Source organism: Chelmon rostratus, chromosome 14 (genome assembly GCF_017976325.1).
Source record: "Chelmon rostratus isolate fCheRos1 chromosome 14, fCheRos1.pri, whole genome shotgun sequence".
In the NCBI taxonomy this organism is placed as follows: Eukaryota; Metazoa; Chordata; class Actinopteri; order Chaetodontiformes; family Chaetodontidae; genus Chelmon; species Chelmon rostratus.
Window position 1 is genome coordinate 6361894 of NC_055671.1, and position 12140 is coordinate 6374033.

General features: G+C 42.5%; 1 protein-coding gene across 3 annotated transcripts in view; it reads right to left on the reverse strand.

Annotated features, from left to right (window-relative positions):
- abr (ABR activator of RhoGEF and GTPase) overlaps positions 1–12140 on the reverse strand; it is a 121738-nt gene that overhangs the window by 64576 nt on the left and 45022 nt on the right. For 2 of the 3 annotated variants that reach the window (XM_041951646.1, XM_041951648.1), the window contains exons 3-4: positions 5493–5591; positions 2790–2975 (exon numbers count right to left, since the gene is read on the reverse strand). In XM_041951646.1, coding sequence (XP_041807580.1) covers positions 2790–2975; positions 5493–5591 — 285 coding nt within the window. Of the gene's footprint in view, positions 1–2789; positions 2976–5492; positions 5592–8590; positions 8762–12140 lie in introns of those variants that run through there. The other variant, XM_041951649.1, reaches the window with a different exon arrangement.

Below are 12140 nucleotides of genomic sequence, written 5' to 3' on the forward strand. Positions count from 1 at the left end.
TTAGCTGCCACAGAACATGCGCATGTACGCACATATACGCAGCACAGATGGGAGCTGATGACTACACTAATAGGTGTCACTTGGTGGTGCGACTCCTGGGGTCCACAGAGAGGAGGGGGAATGAGAGGAAGTACTTAAGCTACCAGAAGAATTACATCTCTACACCAGAGCCCTGTTCATTTCCTCTGCTACTAAATATAAGGTTAAAGCATTTTCAATCAATCTTCCTGAGGCGCTAACACAGTTCCCCCTCTGAATGTTCAACAGAATCGGTCATTAAAAAAATGTTTCTTAAAATATTCTAGCAAATAGTGATTTAGTTGTTTTTGCTCATGGGTCTAAAACCAGATGCTATTTCGTCAAGTCTTAATGTGAGAAACAGGGCGAAGGGGAAGTCCTTTGCATCAGTTTCATGGTTGATGGAAACTTGTCTACCTTTTCAGACTATATTAATAACAACCTTCAAGTATCGTCATAGTTCCCACTGAATAAACTGGAAGTTACAGTCTTTGAGTCATAGTGTGTTACTGCTAATATTAACTAATATTAACTCTGTTTTTTTTAGAATGTCAAAATGTTCCTAAAACCATTTGTTGATGTTGAAAACCAAAAGTGAAAGATGTCAACATGGCAGATTGCACGGTTTCATGTCAGAATAAGACATCTTTGTCAGGTTCCTCATTATGGTGGCATGAAATGTAGTCAGTTATTGAAGCAGAGCTGTGATATCTACACATCTGCCAAACCAAAAAGCTGGTTAGAATCTGCAGCTGAGTCACTGGAGTGTGACTAAACAGATGACTTTCAGAACTTTCCACATTATGAGAAGAAACAATGTGACACCTCGATTTTGTCCAGAAATATATGGTCACAAACTGCGAGCTGACAGACCGACAGTGCACTGCTGTTAACATTACATACATTTTTTAAATTCAAATAAAGATCTGGTCCACTGCACAGACATGAGCTCTCCATTTTAATCCGTCACATAAAATACTTCTGGTTGTAAATCAAAGCTGCCAGCTCACTGAAACAAACACTAACTCACAGGCGAGATAGAGTGAGCAGGAAACATTTAGCAACTTCAATACAGTGACTTCCATTTTTCAAAGACTAAAATAGATGCCTAGAAGTCTCGTTTCTGATGAGCTTATCTGAGCTGGCATGACGCTTGCTCTTGCACTCTAGTCAAAACAACAGCGTGCTCATGACTTGGCAAAATGTCACAGGATCTCTCGTAATGGGACATCTGATTAACTCACAGCTCATTAGCAAGGATAACTTACATCTCCTAAGATCCAAAAACATGGCGCCAGCTGAATACAGAACATATTTAATCACTGATTATACATCAGTTAATCACATTTATCTGCTTATTGTCATAAAACATACAGGGAGATATCTAAAACTGCAATACAATTCTCTGCATATGTCAAAGCTATGACAATACTATTGTTTGATACCACAGCTGAATCACATCTTTTAAAACAGAAGAAGGAAGTTTTCTGTGAAAATTTATAATAACAGGCTGTAATTTCAATCAGCTAATCAGTTACTAATTTAACATGAAATCCACAGCAACACTCATCTATGATAGCTACAGGATACAGCATTTGTTGCTGTGAAATGATGCTGGAGAAAGCAATAAAGAATTTATTGTCCAATACCTTTTAAAAATTATCTCACAAACTGAGGCTGGGAAAATCAGAGTAATGATACAATGAACAGCAGGGGGGCAAGAAAAGAACATTTGAACACTATGAAAATGAATCATAATGGCTCATTTAGTGTGTACGAGCATAAGAAAATCATCACTTTGTTCTCGATCTTCTGAGAGTAAAACCCTGTTGTTGCTGTCAGGGAGAAGAGGCTTGCAGCAGTTCACTGGCACTTTTCTAAATAGAGAGTTTCTTAGTCTGTCTGGTTTCCAGTCCAGGAAAATTATAAACCACAATATTCTGTGACCGCCTGCCCACAGTGGATGTACTCATGGTGACCCAACAGGACACAGCGTGCCAGGGTTTACTGACTACAAATCATATGAGCTACACTACTGCTCTCAATAAATGACATTCAAATTGGCCACTGAAGATAACAGTTTAACTGATGACTGCCTCTGGATTTTACACACTACTTGTGCATTATCCTGTAAATGACATTTTTATGTGGATTCATTTTTCCTACTCGAAGTCCAGTTTCTTACATCTCAGCTGAACGTCTCTATTACAGCACGTTGCATCAGCTTATCTACAGTATACCAAACACACGAGTATCTAAAATATATCAAGGCACACACGCACTGTATATGCACATGCTCTTACAGTATGTTATGTGCCGAGAGGCCCGGTTCAAATTACATTATCCACCGCAAATCTGGCAAAGTAATGATCTTACACAGGAGGAGGACTAACTCAGTTTCAGACGAGCTGAGGCCTGGAGCCTGCATCCTATACGCAGACCCATCCACACACATAACAATGATGCTGCTACACTGTGCACCGAGAGCAACGTAATCCAGTGCAAATAAGACAGCCTTGATAGATCGGAGGCTGCAACATTGCAGCTAATGCACTCAGACCACAGACAGACACACACACACACACACACACACACACACACACGCACTGACGAGCACACACACAGTCTAATTTAGACAAGTGATTCATGAGTACAAATAGTGAGAAGCTGACAGTTCTCCTTTTAACACGTATATTTATATGTTCCCTGTAATTGATTGAGAGGAGGAAAAAGAACCCACACTGCGATTTCCGGGCCCATGTCAGACTCACCAGCTTCTGGAACAAATGTCCCACAGTGACCTTCTCGTCCCACTGCTGGATGTTGGGTAAGAGGGCGTCGTAGAACTCTTTGTGGATCTCAAAAATGTCCTGGATTTTGTAGAAGATGGTCTCTACCTGCTGGATGGTCAGGACCGGCTGCGAAGTCGTGGCCGTGGCTTTCAGGGGACGCATAGGCTGGGTGATAAGAGACAGAGAGAACGGACAGACTCTGAACACAACTCACTTAATTACAGTAAATATACAGTCTGAAGAACTGGAAAGCAAGGCTAAACTCGGTTAATGTTTCCTCTTGTCAACTTCAAGTTTATAATAGTACTGTAAAACTGTTTTCCTATGTCCATTTCTGTTTGTTTCATAAGTTACATAAAGCATTTCACTGTGGCGTATTATTTTCATATACAAACTCTGATAAAATGGGTTGAGGTTGTGTCTAATTTAAGAGCAGGCTTTGATAACAAGTACAATTTGTGCCACGCAGTGAGTGTGTAATCTTAGCTTCTCTGCTCTGCAGTTGGGTGACTCTCTTCTCCGCTGTGACGTTTCTGACCAGCCAGATTGCACACCGACTCAGCTAATCATAGATATGTGTGGAGCTGACATGGTGGGGGGGCGGGGTTGCTGAATTACAGTGAAAACATAAAGGCTTTCACATGAAGGAAGCAAAAGTTCTCTCGGGGTGCTGATGACTCAGCCCCCCTGCTGTTTGCAGGGGTTGTGTGAAGGCTGATCAGACAGGCTGGCTTGTTTTTAAGAGCACTGACAATGGCTGCAGACACACACTCAACGCCCCGAGAGTGCTCGCTCATGGGGGAATCGCTGGGTCTCTGTAAATTAAAAGAATATGGCCTAGACCAGCTTTATATGAAAAGTGCCAAATTAAATTGAAACTGAATTGAGTGATATACACACAGTATGACGGCGAAGCCTGAAGCTGAGAAGCCTTCATCAGGTTTGGCAAAAGTGTTACGACAGATGAATTTCCTCCTCCATCTTACCATGTTATTGGTTACATTAGAGCCAAACAAACACACCCATTTTCAAGACTTCTGGCTATAACATTATGAATTCTCCTACAATTGCTATTCTTGGTGTATTCTCAGGTCCAGATGATTCCAATCTCCCTCCTCATTCACAGAAGGCTGGACACTCAATTCTATTGAAGTGGAAGGATGTAACAGCTCCATCACACAACCAGTTACATTGAGAAGTTTATGTTAGTGTCTTGATGGGGAAAAAAATCTATGAATAAAGTGTCAAAAATGGCTCATTCTCTGCTCAATACAGCAAAGTTTGTGTGTCATAGCACAGATATTGATGCAAATGAAAGCAGGAGATTGGACATATGTCCTCAAACCTTATAGCCCATATTCATATCAGTGTCATCTGATCTGTTGTCAAGCAGACAAGTTCACATGAGATGAGACATTTCAATACATGCTGACGACCCAGGAGGAGAGGAGAGGGGAGGAGAGGAGAGGAGAGGAGAGGAGAGGAGAGGAGAGGAGAGGAGAGGAGAGGAGAGGAGAGGAGAGGAGATGACCTTTCCAGTGATTCAGTGTACTCAGTTAAGTTTTTGCTCACATCTCAACTTCAAAGTAATGTTCCTGTAAAGAAATGATGTGAGTGTTCTTGGGCCCAGTAGAGCCCACAGTGTGCTCAGTGTCTTGCGGATGACCTTTCTACAACGACAGCGTTGAACCAGTTCTAGTACTCCTTCTATTTAAAATATTTGGCAGGTGTGGAGAAAAGCATTTTAACCCACGGTCGTAACCACAGTGTAAAGGTGGGTCTCTGTCTCTTTGATGCACAGTGGTGAAGGTGAAAATACAACCATGTGTTACCTCATCAGGTGTTAATATCAGACTGCAGTTTGCCAACTAGAGTATAAACAACTTCTGACCATTAGCCATCAACATCAATCTCCTTAGATTTGGTCAAATTCACCACCATAAAACCAGAAACTCCATCCAACACATGAGCTGCTTGTGACTTTTGTTTGTTTGTCTTAGCTCGCCTTTAATATGGTAGTGTACACGAAAATCTACCAAATATAAGCAAAAACATGATTACGATGTGTTTTCTACTTTCGTTTAATGACTGAGGAAGTGAAGGAGGACAGGAACAAAACTTGTTATTGGCTGGACTGTTGTGTCGTCACTCAGGGTTGGAAAAAAAAGGAACCGAGAGACAGACCAGATTTCTGCCAGTGCAACTGCAGTCATTTGCATACCTCATTGACTGACTACCAACTGCAGCTTCTTGTGCTTCAGCGGTAGAGGTTTCATACTGTAACTGACCTGACAATATTTAATGGAGCTTAATGTTGCCCTTAATGTCAGACTGACTGTATGCCACATGTGGCAGGGAGCGGCAGGATATGACATAGTGAGCTTCGTACGGGGGAAGAGTGTTCAGTTAGTGTTTCAGGAAGCTGCTCAAATGTGGTCCTGCTTTCAGTATGACCATTAACCGCTAATATTGCTCTGACAGTTCACACAGGCCTGCACCACCACACGCAGCAGAGGCACTGCAACACGCATGCTGCTACATAAGCTGATGACCCAAAATGAAGTGAATATGTCTGTCAGTGTCAGAACATTTCAAATAATGTGACGTTATCTTCACTCCAGCTGTAGTATTTACACAGAGGGTCCAGTGCAAAGCAGTGTTTCTTGCATGTGTGTGTCTCACCAGTAGCAGGGCCTCCAGCTGGTTAATGTAGATCTCCTCGCTGGCCAAGAAACCAGACAGCACCAGCTTCTTCATCTCCAGTCCTTTCTCTATGTCTCCCTGCAGGATAAAAAAGACCTGACTGTAATAATACATTACACATTTCACACACACCAAGGATCCTTGGTAAACTTTGTTTATCCAGGATTCATTTTTAACCAGAGTCACATTACAACACAATGACTCACGCACATTTCCTGCACGCTGCCACTGCAGATACCACATCAGGTAAACACGAGATTCGAACACACACATCCAAAGTGCAGCTGTTTACTGGGAATCTTCACTCCACATCTACATCAACATCGAATGGCTTGCTTCCTCTGTGGAAAGTCTTACTCCAAGGCTGTGTTGTGTTTTGACTTCAATATCAGGAGAGTCACCGCGGAAATCATGTACGACAAACACGTAGCGAGAGCAAAACAAGACGCACTAGTTCTGAGAAAAACACGTGTAACACTACTAATACTAATAAAAGGAGAAAAGGTGAGAAATACTGATACAAGCAGTGAGTTGAGAGTCTAAACTGTGGTGAAATGTTGGACAGACCTGCTGTTGACATTCTAACATTATGACAGGACACATGAGTTAAATTCATCCAGTCTTCTTCCTGCTTATCCTTATTGAAGCAGGGTGAAAACTATGCCAAGCAAGCATCTGGCAGAAAGTAGTAAAATATACAGTACCTGATGATACATGAGAGGATGAGGATGATCCACCTGACTTACCTGGCTAAGTCATCTATTTTGAATGTAATTATAGACCATAAACCTTACATAGCTTAGAAAAAGACAAGACAGTCCAAAAGTGAATTATGTTGGTCCAGACTGTAACGTATATCTTGTGTTGAAGTGGATGCTGAAGAGACTGAAATAACAAATAATGACACGAAATCTTTCTTCATTTTATATAGAAGTGTTGATACATCCTCCATACAAACTGTGTGGTATTCAATACACACATACAGAAATATTCAAGCAAGCCTTTGATAAAATATATTACACACTATGAGATGGCATGAAGGTGATAATAACTGTTATATATATGACAATGATATATTAACACCTGCAGCAACGAGTCACACGATGTGCAAGTGTACTAAAATCCACAGTGGTGTTAATATAATCTAAACAGGTCAGGTCACTTCATGGATAAAGCATAATGTGTTGACCAAAACAATTAAAATGTGTGAAAGCTACTCAAACAGCCCTCTTACAGCAATAACTTTCCAAAGTAAACACGTGTACACCTGTTCTGTCTTTGACTTTTTGCCCCACCATCTGACAACAAACACACCGTCCGTCCACACACAGAAACACACACGCACACACACACACAAGGCAATAAACTGGAGGATTGTAGTCAAAGTGACACTGAAATGAGACATATGTAATTTAAGGGAGGCCAAAGGACAGCCATGACAGCAGAAAGGAAGATTAATTATTAACACTACAAGATCCTTACAATGATATCAGGCACTGGCTGTGCCTGATAAGACACGGAAGGAGCCATGACCTCATCCTTTTAACCCAATCGCAACCGACATCCAGCTTCTCACACAGCTGTCATCCCTCAAGACTGAAGGTGTATGTACTTGTATTAAGAATTAGTTTGCTGGAGAATAGTAGAGATTTAACAGAAACTATTACTTCATCCCACTTCAAGAGATTTACCTGTGAAACACACAGCATACGGTACATTTAGGAGGGAAATTAGCTATATTTATTGTGCCAAAGTCACATATTCCAATAACTGAAAACTAAAGTGCGCTTGTTCATCAACATCCATGCGTCTCCACGCTTGTGATGACAGTGTTGTGACTGGTGGCGGCGAACAAGCGGGAAAGCGAATCAGAAGAAGAACCAGGATTGATTCTTTACACCGTGTCTCTTTGAATTAAACTGTGGAAAGGTTTCAGCGAGCTGCATTCATGTCATTACCTCAGTAAGTTAAAGAAGGATTTCAACAGCACGTCTATTCAGCTGGGTTTGAGCCTGTGAGACATAGCTTTAGTCTGTTATAACGCTGGCATTCCTCAAAAGATCATGTTCCTTATAACTAAAACTCATAACCAAAGAAGTGCTAGAAATGAGTCAGACTCTGACGTGTCTTTGATATGCAAGTACTGCTGCAGCTCACCATTTATTTTAAGCACCACCGACCATATGTACGTCCACATGTCCAGACTTTGTGTTTTTTCTTATTATTATTTACATCTCAAAGCTACTTCTAACAGGCTTTTTCAAGATCTGAGTGATGCCAGCTCAGTGTAGCTGCCCTGAGCAGTGCAGAGAGATGGATTCTATTGTCAAAGTAAACGTGTGTGTGTGTGTGTGTGTGTGTTGCTGACGTGTAAAGCTTACTCCCTCAGTGACAAACATGTCACAACAGGGTGAAAGAAAAAGTCAGGAAAGGAAGGGGGAAAAACTACTTCTCCCAACAGTGGGAATATTTTCCCTCTGCTGCACAAAGAGCTACTGTGTGGCGAGAGGGCAAGATGAGAAATACATGAGCGGTGAAAAGATTTTTCCATGGCAACCTGTTCCTGTGCATGCACTTCTCAGATACGTTTTTCATACAAAAAAAAAAACTGCATGTTTTTCTAATGTGCCCTCGTTCTGTGTGCTAAAGGAGTTGATCTCAAGAGTGATCGGAACGGCGCAGACAGCCCTGCTTTTCCTCAATCACACACACACACACACACTTCTTAATAGACAGAAGTTAGCATTAAAAAAATAAATCAACAGTCTTTAAAAAGCAGCAGAGTACGGAGACATGACATGTGCTCCAGAGTAGCTGCCTCATTAGGCCACACTGAGAGCCCAATGGCTGTCTCTCTCTCTCTCTCTTACACACACACACACACACTTGCAGCACAGATGGCTTATAGGCACACGTAGCGGCACATACTGACGCCACATCATGCCAAGACACCAATAAGACTTTCCACTTTGCTATATATAGTTGAGCTTTCAAGCCTGGTCAGTGTGTTAGAGTTGCATATGTCAGCGCATGTGTGTGTGTATTCCCTGGATCCAGCTGTTCAGCCGCTGTCTCACCTTGAACTGCCTAAGTGTCGGAGTGATGGGATCCAGCTCTCCATCTCCATATTCAAACATCTCCTCCTCCAGCACCCTGTCCAAGTAGCACAGCACCTCCTCCTCTTCCTCCTCCATGATTCTTTCTTTCTTTTCCTTTCCTTCCTTTGCCTCCCCCTCTCCTCTTTCTTCCCGAGATCCCCTTCTTCAGGGCCTGCCTGGACACATCAGTGTTTTCACCTCAGAGTAAGTCGTCTGGACACCGAGAGAGAAAGAGAGAGGACCCCGCCTACACAACCCCACCCCCTTCCACTGCTGAGCTTCCTGGTGCGAGCGTGTATGTGTGTATGCTCTGTGTGCGAGTGTGTGCGCGCGCCACTGTTCCACCTCGGTCGATGAGGTCTGCCCTCCCTTTACATCCGCCCCTCCCCTCACAACAAACGCTATCCAGCCACTTCCTTGATGGCTACACAGGCCGTTTCTGTCTGAGTCTTCTCCTTCATTCTCTTTGTTTCTCTCTTCTGTATCTTCAGGCAAAAACCACTTCCTCAAACACACAGTCTCTCTCTTTCTCGCATTACTGGGTGTTAAGAGTTCATTTCTCTCTCGTCTCTCTGGCCATTGTCTCTTTATTGATCTGCTGAGAGCCTCGGATGTGTGGATGTGGAGCCGAGAACAGCTAATGTGCTGCCGGTGCGGCTGATTCTAATTACAGGTCACATAGTTCACTGTGTTGCAGCAGTGTAGCAGAGGCAGGACATGGGGTTAAAGTATAAAGGAGTGTATAAAAAAAAAGTGAGCACCAAGACAAGTGGTTCGGAAAATCAATAACTCTATTAAAACTAGAAAGGAAATGAAACAGAAAATGTGAATGACGGGACGATGTGTTTGTTTGTTTGTGTGTGTATTTGTGAATGAAAGAAGTTCACACACCACAGCTTCTCACCCTGCTCTTGACCTTTGGATGCCACTTTACAGGAAATGACACCCACAACTGCACTATCCACCACCCTCTAGAGCTCTCCTGTTTCTCTGGTTGAGGATTTTAGAGTTGTTCTTCAGAGCGTCCAACACCTCGCCTTTGCAGACCACGTCTGCAGACTACCCTTCTGGCTGCTAACCGCCTAGCCTATATTATACAGGTCAGACCTATTTTACAAATCAAGGACTTGGAAGAGCGTTGGGAACATAAATAAGAGTAAATTTATGCTTGTGGCTTGTATTTCTAGGTCACCACTATTGCAAGTCATTAATATGGGCAGAGAAAGGATCATATAACACCCTCTGTCTCTAGACCCTCCATTGGAATAAGGAAGAACCCTTTAAAGGAAGGGGAAACGGAGAGACCTCAGGCGGAGCAATTGGTGAGCCATCCCGAAACACAAACAAAAAAATCTACAAGTCCAAATTGAACTCTGATGCATGCACATTTACAAATGGGCCCCTGCTGAATGTATGCATTTTGGCATGGAGGTGTCAGCGTTGGCTCTCTTGTGTCAGCAGATGAAAGGCCCGTGCAAACTCAGCGGAAAGACGGGCCGATTTAACAGGACTGTGAGGAGGGGAAGACTTCAGTGGAAAGACCTTTAGACTGCATGAGGCAGCAGCGTCTGACATGAATCCTCCACAGTCTCTCGCAGCATCAAACCAGGCAGCAACATGAGCTGCTCTGACTCAGTTTGCTTTCTAAGTGTAGAGGTGAGGAGATGCAAAAGACAGAGCAGGTGATTTAGCAGAAGCAACAATCTAGATTATCTACATCTATGTTTTGCGTAACATTATGCATGATTAAACGATGTCTTGAAGGTGCAAGGATCAAAACGTTTTAAATATCTCTGCCCTACTGAAAACTCTGTGAGGTCACAGTGGTTTATAGTGGTTGGTGCGAATGAAAATCATTATAAATAAATTATCAATCATCATTTGTCATTAAGGTTACTCAATTCATGAGATCTAGCCTCTAGTAAGAGATGATTGAACAATTCCTGTTAAATATGTGGATATTTTCAATGGTTTCAACATGAAAATATCCTGTCTCGACTGTTCTTACCCCAACTTGCCACTAGATGGAGACACATTTTCATTTACATGAGCTGACCCCTGCACAGAGTGACTCACAATGAATACAGCTGAAAAATGAGCTTAGTAATTCACATATCACCACTTAGAAGGTTGATGAGCAAGGCCACGGTGTATTTACAATACTCTGATAATAAAGCAGCTTGAAAAAGGAGGGCTCAAAGGGAGACAGCAGGCAGATTCAAAGGGCAAACAGAGCAAAAGGGAGCAAATTCTCTGTTTCTGTTTGATGTATAATGAAAAAAATAGGTAAAACACTCTAAAGCTGTGAAGGTGTTAATCATATAACACAAGTCTGAGCCAAAAATTATGATTGCTGTAGTTTTCATTCAGGCTTTTTCATGCTACGTGTCAAAGCTACTACTTGTGTGTATGTGTGTGTGGGCCAGTTCAGGTCAGGGTCGACATGACTCCCGCTGAGCCTCCCTAGGGTGCTGAAGCACCCACTAACACAGTTAGACACACACGCACGCGCGCGCACACACACACACACACACACACACACACACACACACACACACACACACACACACACACACACACACACACACACACACACACACAGTCTGCCAACCTCTGACCTACTGATATAAAGGAAGGAGTGAGTAAATAACAGGACCACAGGCACTGAAATATGCAGATGAAATAATTTAGAAAACATTCAGTGTTTTTATAAGAGCAGTATGATGCTACTCTCTATCAGAAATTAATTGAATGATGACTACCCAGTGTATTTCCATTTCATGAAAGCTTTTGCATTAGCTGTTCTAATTGCCTGGTGTCTAGTAGGACTTTACTGAGAAAATCTACAGAAAACAGTTTGTTTTGTGTTTGCTGCAGCAGTTTCTGTGGAGTGAATGGAGGAGGTCCTGCTCTACAACTTTATGGATTAACACAGGCCTGGAATATATTCTGTATTCAAACACACACTGGGTAATCAGTGATGGTGGCATCAAACCCCATCTGGGTCAGTGGCCAGTTCCTGTTGCTGTGAACGCATCACTTGCAGTGCTGCAGGGGTCCAGCTATTGTGGCTAATCACTATCAATTACACTGCGACCTAATCTGGTGTTTTACGTCAGGGAGAAACAATCACCAGCTCAGAAAAGACTATCACAGATGGAGCTCGGTGTGAAATCATCCCAGGTGAAGCTCCTACTGCTAACAACAAGGAGAAACACTGGATGACGACTGATCAGTTGTAACTGTATTACACTCCTCACAGGATGTCAGGGTGTTCACAATGCAAATAATAATAAGAAGATTAAGATGAGCTTTTTCGTATAAAAGTCCCTCTGTGTTACTAATAGCTACACTGCAACTCACTAAGACAAAGCACCACCCAGGGAAACACAAAGAAGGAATATAGTACTAAAAACACTAACTTTGAAACAAACACACCTGATCTGACAGACTCGCACTGCTGAAGTCCATATTGGCTGAACTTTAAAATGCATTCTGACACAGGATGAGGGCTGTAGGTTTTGTCCCC